This window comes from Vigna unguiculata, chromosome 9, assembly GCF_037176805.1.
Source record: "Vigna unguiculata cultivar grain cowpea cultivar isolate G323 ecotype 2 chromosome 9, ASM3717680v1, whole genome shotgun sequence".
NCBI lineage: Eukaryota > Viridiplantae > Streptophyta > Magnoliopsida > Fabales > Fabaceae > Vigna > Vigna unguiculata.
The window spans coordinates 37713618-37730788 of NC_140800.1; the positions used below are offsets into that span (position 1 = coordinate 37713618).

The 17171-nt window shown below is 29.7% G+C and overlaps 1 protein-coding gene across 1 annotated transcript; it reads right to left on the reverse strand.

The window, feature by feature from the left end:
- Positions 1 to 4994: 4994 nt before the first annotated feature.
- Positions 4995 to 7574, reverse strand: LOC114162250 (putative trehalose-phosphate phosphatase J). The gene is made up of 10 exons (XM_028046077.2): positions 7096 to 7574; positions 6850 to 6990; positions 6690 to 6761; positions 6473 to 6565; positions 6322 to 6381; positions 6117 to 6218; positions 5846 to 5993; positions 5675 to 5745; positions 5470 to 5562; positions 4995 to 5336 (listed from the first exon to the last, which is right to left on the reverse strand). Exons 1-10 carry the CDS (start codon positions 7243 to 7245, stop codon positions 5268 to 5270), a joined length of 999 nt encoding a protein of 332 aa, XP_027901878.1. The 5' UTR covers positions 7246 to 7574; the 3' UTR covers positions 4995 to 5267.
- Positions 7575 to 17171: the final 9597 nt, after the last annotated feature.

Sequence of the window (17171 nt, forward strand, 5' to 3'; positions counted from 1 at the left end):
CGCAAAACTTATCCACAAACTCAGATATCTATGCCACAATCCAGGTTAAATATAAACTTAATTAATAATCAATATAAGTCATTAGAAGAACTTCTTATATTAGTATTTTAGACTGATCCAGTTCAGTCCGCAACAAGATAGTCACCTAATTAATCAATTCAATTCAAGTTATTTATTGGTGAACTCACAACATTTGATTCTAATTTGATCTATTTTGGCAAGTTAAATGACTTGAATCACTTAATTAAAAAAATCATGACTTTTTTTTTTCTTCAATCGAATATATTTTTTCAAAATGTAACCAAAATCCAAAAATTTAAAACTATTTTAAAAGTTTGTTTCTTATCATTTTAAACAATAAATAAGTCATCGATCAAAAAGTCAAATCATAATTTTAAATATTCTAATTTGATTCATTTTTATGTATGAGTCGATGAGTTACAAATTCAATTTTGGTGAGTCGAATTTTTAGTGGATCATATCCATTTTTATCTGTATTAAAATTTACAAAATATTATAAACTCAATCCAAACCTATGATAGGTTAGATTAATTAACAAGTTTCAACCTGTTTTAACAACTCTATGTATATATTATTAACATGAAAAGTGGAAAGATTTTAATATTAATTACAAATCAGTATAGAAAATTAGATATGGTTGGGTTGATGAAAATAACATGTCTTGAGACGTCTCACATCATTTGGATAACGAAGAGAGTGGGTGTTAGTGACTATATAATGAGTTCTAAATCTATGATGTTCTTTGTTCTAGTCAAACATACTTTAAGCTTGTATTTGACTTTTTATTATATTATTGTAGTAGAATGTTGTGAGATTTGAGTTTAATTATTGATTTAGAGAGTGTGGGTGTACTTGAGATTAGATGACTTACATGAAAGAATAATTTATGTAGTATACAACTTAAAAGACCCAAAAGATAAAAAAATCTTACTATAAGCTATTTATTTATATCGATTGTACGGGGTCATGTTTTTGAAGGATATGTGCTAAGAACATTTTGAATTGAGAATATAGCATGAATTCATGTTGATAAATTATTTTAAAACACCTAAAATCAATTTAAAATAACAAATTCACATTCTAACATAAATAACTCTTTCTAAGCTGAGCTTAACCAAAATCGACATAAAGTAGCGTAGAAAAGATTATGTACATATTCACATTCTAACATATCATAATAGTTTATAGTATATATTTAAATAAAATTTGAATTTTGAGCATATTATAGTTTCTCTGCAAATTCTGTAATACACTTTCTAATATTAATTGTAATGTTGAATTTATTTAATTAAACTATTGGGTTAAATATCTTTTTGTCCGCCAAGTTTCAGTGAATTTTGAAATTGGTCTCTTTTCGAAATTTTATACCAATTTAGTCATTCATCTCTAGAAATGTGTGAATTTAGTCATTCTTATCAAATCATGTTAAGTTTATTTGACATTTTAAACATATTTTATGATAATATTTGAGTTAACATTAAAGCGAAAATATGTCAAACGGTGTAAACAATTCAAATACTATCATAAAATGCGCTTGAAACGTTAGATAAACTTAACAAACTTTGATTAAAAAGACTAAATTAACATACTTTTTAAGATGAATGACTAGATTGGTTGAAAGTTTTGAAGATAAACTAATTTCAAATTTCACTGAAACTTGAGGGACCAAAAACATATTTAACATTAAACTATTTGAGTGAAATGCTAACCTTAATTATAATCTTAATTAAACTAAAATATGTAACCTTATTAGCAATATTAATTATAATTATATTTGTAATCTTTAAGATTGTAATCTTAACTTATCTTAAATTAATCTTAATTTGTATTCTACCCAAATTCTAATCAGAATTATAATATTAGTTATAATCCTAATTATGCTAAGATCAATCTTAAATTGTAATCTTAATTTTTCCAAAAGTGATTTAAATTAAATTAATAATGATTTAAATTAAGATTAACACAATTATACAACAAATCTTGAATCTAATTGAAACTATGAAACCCCTTAAATTAAAACCATATTTTCTCTCTCTCTAAGCAATCAGAAACACAACTTCCACTCTCCCTCTCTGCTCTCAAGTTCTTCCCTTCTGTTTCTACCAGTTGCTTAATTTCCTCACCAATTCCTTGTGTTCTGTGACCAGATTCTGGAAGATCAAACTCAGCTGGACCCTCTGGTGCTTCGTCCCTCAGCTCCCTCCCTCCTCGGTAGGTTCTAATTTTCCGTTTTAGTTCAATTCCAACTAGAGTTCATCTGCTCATCTCTGAATTCGGAGTTAATTATGAGATTCCCTCTTCTCTATGTCTTGGTGATGAATTTCTAGGTTAATTTGAGACCTCTGCCTCCTTGGTGCCCATTTCAACTTCACCAAGCTCAAATATTAGCAAAAGAGGTAAGGGAAGCTAACTTTCACCTAAATTTTGAGTAATTAGGGTCTTTGTATGTTTGGAGGGGATGATTCTTAGCTTAATTTCATTTTTGAACTGCCTGTGATGTATAATTGGATTGTGGTGTGAATTTCGTAACATTGCATGTGAAGAACAGTGTGGAAAACCTGATAATTTCGCCTAGGCGAGTGGCTCTCGCCTAAGCGAAAGTATCAGGGAATTGCCTCTGATTGTTGCGCGAGGTCTCGCCTAGGCGAGCTGGAGTCGCCTGAGCGAAATATCTTCTCGTCTAAGCGAACCAACCTGGCCTGAGTGAGAACTCGTTCAGGTGTTCGAGTTGCCCACTGTAAGGGGTCTCGCCCAGGCGAGGGTAGTCCGCCTAAGCGAGATTACTTCCTAGCCTAGGCGAGATTCGCTAGCTTAGGCGAATTTCACTACAGGGTTATGTTTTCTTCTCTGTTTTAAATGAATAACAGTTGTATGGATTGAGATAAGATGATGTTTGCTTGTATGATGATGATTTGTAGTGTATGCATATAATTGTATGATGAAAGTTGGTGAAATGAGAATTGTGAAGTGATGAGATGAACTAGGATTTCATGGGAATTCCTAGGAAAAGTACTTAGTGTGTGTAAGCATTTAAGGACTCGATTTTGGTTGGCATCCTGACGCTCCAATAATCCATTAAGACTCATGTAGAGTGTGGTGGGTTATGTCGTGAGGAGTAGCAGGAGGTCCTAGTCTATGGACCCGATCAGTCATAGACGTGAAGGGGACCTACCTTGGGAGTGGTTGGGTAATAACCCCTTGAGCCTAAACTCTGCAGAGTTTAGGAACCTTCACATGTGCAAGATACCAAGAGATCCAATTTGCTTACATGATCCGAATATTGAGTTAGAGTCGGGTACTTGTGTGTCTTGTAGTAGTGACTTGATTTAAATTATGATGTGTGTAAAATTGTTTGTTTATTATATATATATATATATATATATATATATATATATATATATATATATATATATATATATATATATATATATGAATTCACCACTTTTTATGTGAGTTGTTAGCTTACCCTTCTTGCTTGACATGTTTTTCCTTGAATATCTTCTTTTGCGATGACCACCTACGACTTGGTGTGAGCAGAGAAGAATCCAGGTGATGGTACTCCTTCCTCGGACCGGACCTGATCAGTGGCTCGTGTTCTTTTGTTTTTGGACTCGTGCTTTTAGAATAGAGCATTTTGGGATGTATAAGTTATACCTTTCCTTAAGTCTGCTTCTGAGAGTAGTACAAAGGTTTAAAAACAAGGTTATTTTTGGGATGACTGTATTAAACTTTTGTATGGCTTTTCTGTCAATCTGTTTTGCTCTATCATAATATGATGTTTTGTTTAGTAGCTGAAAAGTCTATTAAATGGGATGTTACAGAAACTAACAACAACATACAACAATATACAATTCAATTAATTACGACTAACATAAATACACGATTAACTAATATTGAAGCTGTTTTTTATATTACAAAATTCTTACTTCATCTCATTTTACAGTCATTCTTTTCTAACTGATATAGTAAATGTTACAGAAAGATTTTTGGCATTAGTGCTATAATCATAACCTTTTAAAGATCTAATTCTACTCTCTCTGTTTTTTTTCCTTTTAAAAGAAAACTTTATTTTAAATAACACTACTTATTACTTTTAACTTTATCTCTTAAAAATTTTAGTACTTAAACGATATATAGCAGCAAATTAAAAATGGTTTTACTACCCATTCATCCATCGAGGATCACGTACGTTATAAAAATACTTTTTCAGTTTCAAAGTTATTACAGTTTTATTATTAAATTTAAAAAAAAAACTAATTTTATTATTTTCAATGAAATATTAATGTTTTATTTTTAATTTATTCTACGTAAGTCACATCAATATTTATATTTATAACGTATAAAAATAAGATATTTAATCTGAAAGTAATTTGATTTTGATAAAATTATTTTAATCGAAATGACTATTATTATTATTTTGAACAAACACTTATGAAGTGTAGTTATTTTGGGATGCACGGAGCATAAGTTGTACTGCATACAATTAGAAGATGATCTTAATATTCAGTCTCTCTTAATTGGATTTGATTGGTCTTTTCTGGTTAACTATTAAGTAAATGTAACAAGTATATAATTGTGTTGTTGATTACAAAATTTTAATATAAAGAAATTGATTAATTATTGTTAATAAGATTCCTTTTTCTATTTAATTTTCTCTTCTTTAAAAAATTAAAACGTATAATGGGAAGTGACAAGATGGAAAAGAAATTGTAAGTAAAATTTTAGGTTTACAAAAATACGTACGTGTCTTCACTATGAGAAAGGTACTTTATTAAATAAATAAATAAGTTGATGTCATGGTTGTATATTTAGAAACGCTTATAAAGCATATATAGGTAGAAGAGTTTTTGTATGTAAGGATTATTACGACATTAAAAATTTGTAAACCAACTCATTTTGTATTTGTGAAGGTCTAAATCAGGTTTTGGTGTTGGAGATGATAGTTATCATTTGGAGTATATGTTGGCCACATATACGATAAGTACAATTCATATTCATTTCATAGAAACAAAAGTTGACGGAGCATTTGCAACTGCGCCATAAAACATCTGCCTTTCACTATCCGCATGCGCATGCAATATGCAATCTTTCTGATCGGACTTTGTCCTAAAAAAAATTCATAATTTTAGAAAATGGAATGATCCTATTTCCATTTCCAACAATAAAGTCATACAATTCCATCCACCCCTTCACCCTTCTAAGGTGCTGCTGGTGCTGTCAATTCTTTAACTCATCATCGACAAAATCTACAACTCTGTGCACTTAACACTACTGGATCTTTTCCATTCCACCAATCTCCGCAAGAATTGCTCAACCTGTGTATGTGCCCATAAAGATAATGTTATATATTTTTCAGATTCACCATTCACAATAAAGATATATAAAAGATTGATGCCAGAATTATATTATAATAAATTGTGGTAGATCGAATATATTTATAGGACTTGCCTCTGATGGATCTTGCAAGCTATAGGAAGCATCTGTTTCTTTTGCAACTCTGGAAACAAGTATCCCAATTCCTTGACCCCTACTGCGCAAAACCTGAGATAAGAATATTATATCCATTAACAAGTTGATCACTTAACAAACATATGCAATATGCTTTCAACTATATAACTAACAAACAAACCAACTAGGCGACAACATTTATTACCTTAAAAGCATCCTCATCTGTTCGATCATCACCAATATAGATTGGAAATACATCACTCGAATTCTCGTATCCTAGAAATACGCAAACAATATTATATTGAATCAGAACAAAACCATGTGTCTTGTATATAGGTACGAAAGCCAGATTATTTTGCATGAACTAAATACTGACCTAATGATTCTAACAAAAATTCAAGAGCCTTTCCCTTGTCCCATTTGATGGTTGGACGAATCTCCAGCACTTTTCTGCCTTGGGTTAGCTTAAGTTGTGGGTACTCAGTGAGCACCAATCTAACTTTCTCCGCCAGGGGTGCCCAGCTCTAAAGAAAAAGAAAAAGAAAAAGATGTTAGATAAAATGAGGTTAACCAAATGTGTTTTGGCGTGTGCGTGTGGGTTTGCTAATTCTATGGATTCAGCAATTGTATAGTAAGTTGACCGGTACCTTTTCGTCAACACAACGAAAGTGAACGGACAAGCAAAACTTGTTGTTCTCGACCTTAGCCCCTGGGACAGACTTTGTCTTCTCTAACAACACCTTGTACACCTGAAATTTATTTTTGATAACGTACCACGAAGTTAGTATCTTATGCGCTGTTATGCGTTAATCAGGGGCAAAATGAGCCTTGCATTTCAAAGTAAAACCACACCTCATCGATCATAGGCAGGAATTGACTCGCGGGTTGGAACAGTACTGCTTTATTATTACCCTGAAACAAAGTAACGAATTTCAACGTTAAACAGATACGCAGGAAGATAGAATCTTCAGCACGCTTATAAGTTTCGGAAACTCTCTCTCACTTGCTTTGGACTTCGGATTTTTGTTGGCCCCTTGATGTCCATGCCATGGCTCCCGGCATAGTAGAGTTCTGCCAGTTTCACAAAGTTATAGACCTGAAAAAGAAAATCAGAAAGAAACAACCTTATTAAACATCAAGAGGGAAAAATATTTATGATGTTAATTCAATCATGACTCATAAGTCATTCTTGTATTTATTTTTCTTTGAAGAAAATGTACCTTGTCCCTGCACCTCCCGGTCACGATTGCTGTGGGAAAATGTCTTGCGATTCCCTTCAGCGTCGCTCTCATCTATTATGAAAAAACAAAGACGCTAATCAGTGAGCCACATAAGGTTGTGTAGCAGAATGAATGAGAGAAGAGGGAAGAAAAGAATAACCTTTCGACTCATGAAAGCTTTGTCCGGATCTGTAACGATAGGGGAGAGTGTTCCATCGTAGTCAAGAAAAACTACGACCTGCTTGCCTTTGGAATTATATGTTATTTGCTCAAAGGTATTGAGAGCTGAAGGGTGATAAAGCTGCAAAGAGTTGCGAAATAGAAGCAGAGTCAGGTGAGCTGCAAACAACAACCACTTATGATAATCATAAACCACATGTTCATTATCGTCATATGTTGTGCTTACAATCCAAGATCTTTTTTCTTGGCTTTCTGATTTGGCACGAGTTGGGGAAGAGGCTCTCATTGAATCAATCCAAGCACCAACTTTAGCTCCTTCCAACCTTTTCACAAGATTCTTATGGGGCAGCCCCCAAAACCCGCTAAGCACAGCCATGGATTGCGGCACTGTTGCACTTGGTAGTACGGTCGAGTTTGAAATGGACGCTGTGACGGCAATCAACGTGTTAATAACCTCGTGAATCACCACATTTTAGTTGGTCATCATGTTCTGTAAAGTTCAAACCCTTTTGATTGTGGACAGAGAAGTTGGAAATGCAAAAGGAAAAAATAGGAACAGAATAAGGGAAATAGAGGGAGGGGTGCAAAAGCAGAGAAGAGAAGAGAAGGTGATTGTGGTACTTGGCTTGTTATTGTGCTGAATAAGGGGGTTTTATAGAATGAAAAAGTTGCGGGGGAAAAAAATCAGAAGGGATTTCACTGGTTGGCTTGGCCTAGCCTAGTCACGAACCAGCCAGGTGTGTGTGCGGTCAATTTATAAACTTAGGCTTCACGGCACAAACTGACGAAACAAACACTTCTCTCTCCCTCTGCTTCTTGTACTTTTCAGCAACAATTACTAAATATGAAAAATATGGGGGCCACCATGATCCCACAGCTACCTTCCTTTTTATTTTCTTTTTCTGTCATAAAAAAAGTGCACATAATAATTTGGAACCTTCACTGAAACTATAGTGTAGTTTCGTCCCATTTACCACCTATTTGCATTGCATTATTCTATCCATCTCTTTATGGTTTTGTCAGAAAAGATTCTTGGGTGAATATGAGGTTAGCATAGATAGTTTTACTTACTCTGGTCAATAATCAATAATCCAAACAGGTTGCTTGCGTCTCCAATCATCTAACAAAATAATGGAATAGTGGCACCGGAAATTTTAAATTAATTGACCAGATGAAAATCAAGGTCAATTGAACGTGGAGAGTATAAAGGAGATTTGCTGTTTCTGCACAGTGCAAAACAAAGACCTTGCAAAGTTGAATTCTCAGTTACACTAGCTTAGGAAATGGTGAAGGACCACGTAATTTACCCTGCCTTATGATTTTTAAGTGTCTTATCCTTCATATCGAAAAGATTTATTTTATAAGTTAGTTTTATAAGATTAAATAATTTGACAACTAACTACTTCTAATTTTAAAGAGAAAAAGTTATTAAAAATACTTTCTTAATTAAATTTTTAATATGATATTCAAATACAAAAGTATTTAAATGGTTTTACAAGTTGCAGGTAGTAGCATGATTTCCATACCTGATGTAACGAGTATATTGTAACAAAATGGTTAAATAATCATTGTAAATTTTAGCCGGATTTATCGATGAGGGTAAATATTCTTGCTATGGTAAGTTTGACTTACTTTGGCCACTTCATAAACGACATTTAAGTTTAAATTTTTGTTGGTTACCATTTTTGCATGTGGCATATAAGGTTATAGACTGTGGTAGAGAAAAGAAATCGTAACATATGAGGTATATGAAGCAAAGCAATGATAGATGAAGCACTTAACCGCCCCTTGTATTATATAGTTTCTCCTAAACTTAAACAAGCTGCACCCACCTACCTTGTCTAAGCATATAACTTGAAAACCAGGGGCATGGCTACTTTATTTTTCTTCTTTCTCTCTCTTCGTTTTCTTTATTCCCTATTTTCGATGGTCTTCTATCATCAATAATGCCAACGATATCTGGTAAATATATAGTATATGCATATCACTTGTACATATCAAATTCTATTTTCCTAATCCCTGCTTTAATTCTATTGGCTTCGTAAGAACTTTAAGAATCATGCATACCTAAAATATCAAGCATTACATGAGCTAATTTGGGGATGTTCGTTTATGACTTATTATATTAATATATTGACACATACATTGTTGTTATACGATTTCAAAATTACTTTAAATGTTGGGTCTTTAGAGAATCACATATGTATTTAGCGAGAGAATCATCCGGAAGATTTAACACACCAATAAGACATGAACTTAACCTACACACAAAGAATATATATATAATAGATTAAAATTTTAAGATAATAGATTTATAATATATATATATATATATATATATATATATATATATATATATATATGTATATATATATATGGTATACATTTCCATATGATTTGGTTATAGACATTGTGAGGTTGTGATTCTATATATTTGACATTAGTCACATATAAGTCATTTAACATCATTTTTATCCCAAAATTTTAAGGCAATGATGTTATGGTTTTTATTCTTATATAGTGTTTAACTTTGTCTACTCTATCCAATGTGAAACTTTTGACTCACACTTGGACTATTACTAACAATCTTCCCTCAAGGGTGAGTTCCTTTTTTTCTTTTTTTTCTAATAATAAATATTTTCCTTCATGTGTATGGTGACCCCTTTTTGTTATGGTTATGCGGTCAGTCACTCTGAACCATCGACTCTAATACCACTGTTAAATTTATTTATGGACGGATGAAAATAACATATCTTGAAAAGGTTCCACATCGCCTATAATAACCTAGGAAGTGGGTGTTAGTGACTATATAATGGGTTTAAGCTTGTATTTGACTTTCTTATACTCTTGTAGTAGAGTGTTGTGAGGTTTAGGTTTAATTCTTACTTTGGAAAGTGTGAATGTACTTGGGGTCAAAGAGCATGTGTTGTACAAATAGTTAGCAGTCGTGGTTATTTTTCAACATAATGGAAATACTAACAAAAACATGTACTATTAAACATTAATCTCCCTTACCTAGATTTCTGTGTCAATCTCTGACCGTTGATTAAGGGATGCATAACATTAAAATTTCCTACAAATTATTTTATATGAATCAATAAACGTTAGAATCAAATCCATTGAAATTAAATTTTACTTTTCTGAATACTATTGAAAAGTCTCTTTTCAGTATGATCAGCATAGCATTTATTCAATAGTAAAAGGTTAACTAAGAAAATGTGTGAAAAGTGTGCATTTGTTTCAAATTCAAAAGGTTTGCATGGCTCAAGTAAAATAATTATATATTGATTGTCATTATGTCACATAATTCTTCTAGCACTTTGTTGTTCTTTCCATGTCCACAAAATCGTGACCTAAGTATAGTCAAAACCGGTGGCCATGGAGATTCTTCCAGCCAAATTTCCATTTCAAATCGGGACTAGATTAATTCAAAATTCAGATCATGGTTTTATTTATTCTCATTTTTTCCATTGATAGCTATTATCTCCTTCTACACACCATTAGTTTTTATAAAAAAATAAATAAATAAGAAAACGTAAATGATATTATATATTACTACTTAAAAAACTTTACTTGAATTTGTGAATCAATAAAAATGCTACGAATACTGTTGTTATTTCATGTCCCTGTTTCTTGAACTTCTTTTTACGTGTTTCGAATTGCATTAAGTGAAGAGGGAACATAATAGGTTAGCATTGAACATGAAAACAAAAATTAAGTGGACCAAACTGCCATAACTGCTTTGGACTTTGGAGGCCCTTTTTGAATAAAATGTCTGTCGCTGTTATTAAAGAATAAGAAAAAGGTCAAATAATCTGACTAAGCAGACTTTCAATGTTGCTTCCAACGGAAACCAAAGAGAGAAAATTTAATACCAAAAGCTCCCAAAACGACGAAGGAATTTTGACAACTAGGTTGTCTTTCTCTACACGTGACTGCTTTTCTTATGTGTAAATTTTCTTCTGTCCCCCTTTCAACTTTTCTAACAATTTTTTTTCATAAAATAAATAAACTTAAATCATACTTTTATAATTTTTTTTTTCTTATATCAAATCAATCATACTTTCTCTTTTCTATCTCCTTTTATGAACAACTTTGTATACTAATTTTTTATATCAATACAACTTCTTTTTCTTTTCTTTTCTGTTGTACATGGATTTTCTAGGAAAATAAAAATTTTAAGAAGAAAATGATAGTGATTTGATTGAAACGTGTGGGATTTGTAAAATAATAGATAGATAGATAGCTGTGATGTGTCCACGTGTATCCATCGTATCCACACTCTACAATTCAATTGGGCCACTTTCAGTCGGTTGATTCCATTGGGTGGGAACTAGTTATGAGGATCTTTTACTTTTACCTTAACACACCGTATTCTCTGCTTTTCATTTTTTTAATGTGTGTTTTTGTGTGTGGTGTATAATTTTGTCTTTGTCTTAGTCATTAGATGGTCTATTTATGTTATGTAATGTAACGAGTTCTTTAGATCAATAAAAACAAATCATTTCATGTTAACATTTTATACATTTTTTTTTTAAATGACTTCATTACAATTTCAAGCATTGAAATATATCAGTAGTTATAATTATTATTTGAAGTGAAGGAATAACACTTTCAAGATTGAGTTGGATATCGTCAAATCACATCTTATTGTTTTGTTATTTTAATATACAAAGTAAGAACAGAATATATCTTGCCTTTTTTCATTTATTTTTTAGAATATGCATGTGCTACATGATTTTTCTTTATTTTTTAGTTGAAGTATATTAGTTTCTTTTTTTTTAAGTTGGAAAGAAAAGTCTTCTAGTTCTTATGTGATGGTAAAATTATTTCAGGTATATTACTACCATTTGAAGACATCCTTTTTAAAATAAAATAAAATATTCATTTTTTTCTTTCCGATATTCTTTTCTTATTTTCTTATCCTTCGTTATATTCTTCTTTTATTTCAAATTTTCCTTAATCGTCTTTCTTTATTTTTAAAGTCTCGGGACTAAGTCCCTATTTAAAAGATTTTTAATTTTAATTTTAAAGTCTCGACTAAGTCCCTATTTAAAAAATTCTTAATCTTTAACATTGAAAATTTTGGCATTACAATTGTATTATGTTAGATATGGAATCATAAAAATAGTAAGTTTTTTTTATCGAATTTGGTTGAATATTCTTTAAGATGGGTTCACTTGATTGTTGATTGTAATCTAATTTTGAATCATCACTAGAATAAGGTTTATCTACAAAGACTCTTTGACGCTCAAATCAAATAAGTGGATATATAAGAGTAAAGTCATTATTATGTAATCATATTTAGAGTGATATGCATTTATAGACTTCCGAGGTCCTAAATAATATATATTTAAATAAATTTTGTTACTTGAAAATAATTCAGTATTATATCTTGAAGATATTATATAATCAATTATTATATTATAATATCTTAAAGATACAAAATATGATAATAAGTTATTATATCAAAACATATTAATAATAAATATCTTGAAAATATTTTATAATATATTAAGTATATAACATAATTTGATAATAAATTATTATATCATATTAACTATAAATATTTTGAAGACATTTCATAAATTTTAGGGGTATGTACAATTTGCATTATTTTAATTTAGGATTTCTTTTTTAAAGTTTAACTAATAAAATCATCAAAATTTATAATATTATGAATGTAATCAAATTATAATTGTACTAACGTTCATATAAGTTATTTGATCACAACTTAATCTTGATAATATGTATGATTAATATGGAGTTATAAGATTAATTTGGTAGTAAAAATTAGAAGGAAGGATGAGAAAAGTTGTGGGTTCAACTTCATTACTAATATTTAGGAGATATAAGATTAATTTAAAGGATTTGTAAAATATTTTGGGTTCAACTCCTCTTATACTAACAAAATTATTATGATATAATATGAGCCGACCGGTACATTATGAATTGGTCGGGTCGGTCTTAAAAAACAATTTATTCTTGATAATAACTAAATTAACTTATAATTTTTTTCTTTTTGAGATATTTTTATATAAAAAATCATATATTCTTGATAATAATAAAATTAAATTATAATTTTTTTTGTCTTCGAGATATTTTTATAGAAAAATTCATCATAAAACAACTGCATTAAATAAGTAATATTGTTATAAAAACATGTCAAACTAATTGATTTGTGGGAAAATCTTTCCGATTGAAAATGAATTATGGTCTACTTATTTTCAAATGATACATAAATATTAATATTGTATTGTCCTTTATTATATACCTCATTTGTCTACAACATAAAAATAGGGGTAAAAGGTAAAAAAGTTTATCCAATTAAGCATCGTACCTCCAAAAGTGTCTTAAAAGTATATATTGTGGAAGACTCGTGTCACATGAGTTTATCCAATTCTGAAATACCATCTCATGAATGAACCCATGTTTCTATAGTCTATAATCACACTTATGTCACCCTCTCAATTGGATTGTTTCTAAGCTAGCTTTCAAATTATCTTTTATCTCGCAGCCATTTTTATTTAATTTGATACAAGTTTATTAAGATTTAACCACTCGTGATAAATTATATATATTTTTAAGATATTTTTTTATTATATCTAAATGTCAATATCTTTTTATCATCTGAAATTCAAATGTTTCTAGATAAATTGTTGAAAGGATGAAACCTTTATATGAATTATGAAGAAAACTTTTTCACCATTTTTGGGGTGCCAACCTAGCACAGGAAGAGTGGCATCCGTAGGCCATAGTAGATGCTATAATGCATGAACCTCTTTGGGTCAAAGGTAGAATCCAATGCCTTTCAAACTGTCCTTTCTCACATAGGTTCCTTGCTAAGGAACTACTTATATTGGATACAATAAGTTGCAATATGGATCTTCATATTTCAATATGTTACGCCAACTTTTTATTTTCTTTCCCTCACATGCTTATTTTTCTATTTTTCTCCATCCATCACTCTTTTCCTTTAGACAAATAATTACACGTGTCCTAAATAAATAAATAAAAGATACAAGTTATTTAACACAAAAATACTAATTAAATATGAGAGGTTTGGATAGATGAAATAATACATTTAAAAATTATATATTTAATCAATGCCATAAATGCAACAAAAATGAAAAAAAAAATATTAGCATCATGTTTCAAAGCAAGTGAAAAAATTGAATTTTTAAATTTTTTTTAAAGGTATCTTTTCTTTTATCGATTTTAAAAAATGGATTTATTTTTTTATTCTTACTAAGTACACTTATCTTGAAAAAAAGTTTAAGACCAAAAAATAAACAATTACTATCTATTAAATAGTGGTGTAATTATTAAAAAGAAAATATATGATAATTAATTTACGATTAAAAACGTATTACGAAAAAAAGTATATAATAGTTAAATTCTTTTGGTCATAAAAAAATACTAAAAAAAAAAATCCATGAGATAAAAGAAAAATTAATATTTTAATAACAAGTATAACAAGAGAGTTATCTTTTTTAATTTCAAAATAGAAAAAAATATGTAAGAAATGAAAATAAAAATAATAAATTTGTGTTTAATTTATTTTTAAAAAATAACATGAGAAATAATGAAAAATGAATATAAAAATAAATGAAAAAAACGAACGAGAAGAAAAATAAAAATATCTTAAAAATTTTTGTATTTTTTGTTATATTTTTATATTTTATTATTTATTAACATTAACTAACGTGTTTTATAAAAGTAAAATTTACCTAATTTAATTTCAATAAATTATCACTATACATATATAAAAGTTTAAAAGATTGGAGGGGCCATTAAGAAGATCCATCCTACTTATTGTGTTAAAAAAAGGGAAATTATTTTTTAAGAAAATAAAGAAGAAGAAAATCTAAATAATACTAATGATAACGGTGAATATCATAATATAAACTCTTATGTATACATCAAGTTGTTGGTACAAGAGACATTTTATTATTAGAAAGAATACTTCCGATTTAAATTACTTTGAATTTAAGCTTGTGGATGAAGTAAACTTGGCAGACAAGAAACCTTTATTTAAAATTTGTAACAAAAGTTGATTATTTATGAAATCAATGAATATTTTATATGAATGAAGTTGATAAATAATAATATATCTATATAATAGAATGGAGGAGGCTATGATTAAATTCTTTAATCTTTGAAGTCTTTCTATAATGTAATTTTTTTCATCTAATTTTTTACAATAGTGACAATTCTTCATTTTTTTATATATATTGGAGGAATAATATCTCAAATAGAGATCCTCTCAGTGCTCCTTACCTCTGGTTAAAAGTGATGCATAGACTTTTTAAAGAGTTCGTGTTCATATTGAATTTGTAATATTTCAAGCAATGATCCTCTTCTCCTAACATATGCAATGCATTAAAGCAGATTCAGAGCTTAAAATTTAATAACTTCCAAGAAAAAAATTCTTACTTATCTAGTAAAATTTTTAAGTTTAACATCGCAGTAAAGAGAAAACCTTATTTTTAATGATTGTACTAAGTCATATTATTTTATTTTTTAATATTGATTAGTTTGAAGTCATAGGAACAATGATACTACTTTTAATTTGAAGTTTGCCAATATAGTTTAAGCAGTTATCATAAATCATCAATTCCGATATCACAGATGATTTTATTATTTAAAATAGGTTATTAAAGATAGATTATATGTATGTTAGTGCAGCCTAAATTAAGAATTAATACCATTTTAAATCTAAAATTTCGAAACAGTAAGTTTAAGAGTATTTTTTATTAATATTATGTTTAACTTTATTATTTTTATTCAAATTAAATTTAGATTTACATTTAGATTATTTCCAATAACAATGATCATATGCAAGATGATCAACATTAGATCATATACTAACTTTTGTTACTCTTTCATCATTAAAATATTAAAAGAACAAGATTAAATATGTTTTTATATGTGATGTTGAACACGGTTACAATTTTACCCACGTACCAACGATACTCCACTTAGACGGTTTTGTAACATATAGTGACACGTAATTGTCGGTGTTTAAAATCAAATCAATTATGAAGTTTTTTTTTTTTCTTAACAGTAACATTACTTGGCTGACAAATTGTATGTAAGACATTTCTAAGCAAGAATATCTCCTTTTGATGCTTCAGGGACCTAACCCCAGTAGGAAAAGTGTGGGTTACACTTAGAGGACGAGGGGCACACATGATTATGTTTCAATTTGTGAATGTCGTGTTCTTCTGAGAAACAGCAGCAAGTGAAAGCCTCGCCTGAAATTGTAATGGTGGTGACGTTGCAACGTGGCGAGGAAATGCGAGTTCTAATGGTGAAGAGGATGCGGCGAGCCTGAACAAAGAAGGAATGGCCCGTGGCTGGCGCATGACGGTTATTGTTGACGCCGCTAGTGGGGTTTCGATCCTCCACTTGCTACAATCGAAGAAGGAGGGGGCTTCGCCGGCGCTAGAAGCTGTGAATCGCGACTCTAGAAGATGAATTTTGAAGGAATTTGTGGGTTTTGTGAGATTGTTGATGAAGGGGAAGAGAAATTGTGGAGTTGAGGAATAAATCGGAGATGGAAGAAAGAGAGAGGTGTCATTTAATTTTAATTAAAAAATATATTAAACACGTGCCGGCCATGTGTCATTGTATGTAACGGTCTAAGTGCAACACTGTTTGTCATTTGGGTGAAATTGTAACATGATTTAAAATTAGGGACCAAATCTATTGTTTTTGAAAGGATAAGGATTAAAATGCTTCAAAATTTTGCACATAGACCATTTTTAATTTTGTCAAATACTATAGAGAGAAAAAATATATTTAATCTAAAAAATTATTCATGAAATACTGATGACAAATATATAAGATATCATCTATTCATTTTCACTACAGGTGTTTTTAAAACTTTTTTCGTAATCAATGTTAAAAATAAGATAAATTTATTACATATTAGATGTAAATTTTAATTTATAAATTGGTTTTGTATGAGTTAAATTTAAAGTTTGTTTTTTAAAATAATATTAAAATAATTTAAAATTTATAATAACAAAATTTGTTATTTATTGAATTTATTATACTTCTGATAATAGGACTTTTATTATTACTTAATTTCATATTTCAAAAATTGTCTCATATAAAAAATATATTATTACATTGGCTAAAGATAAAATAAATTTATTTATAAATTTTACATTACACATCAATTTTATCGTTTCACTTTAACACAAGGAAAAGTTTGTTAGAGGGATATGCTCCGATGCTACCAGCATTGAATTTGCAAGTATGGTCTCCATCGAAATGATCGGTGCTGTGCCAGTA

Coding starts and splice junctions, on each gene's coding strand:
- LOC114162250 (XM_028046077.2), bottom strand. CDS start 7,245: ATGGCTGTGCTTAGCGGGTTTTGGGGGCTGCCCCATAAGAATCTTGTG. Junction 6,219..6,321: donor TCCTGCCTATGATCGATGAG/GTGTGGTTTTAC, acceptor AATAAATTTCAG/GTGTACAAGGTGTTGTTAGA. Junction 5,746..5,845: donor ATTTTTGTTAGAATCATTAG/GTCAGTATTTAG, acceptor GCGTATTTCTAG/GATACGAGAATTCGAGTGAT.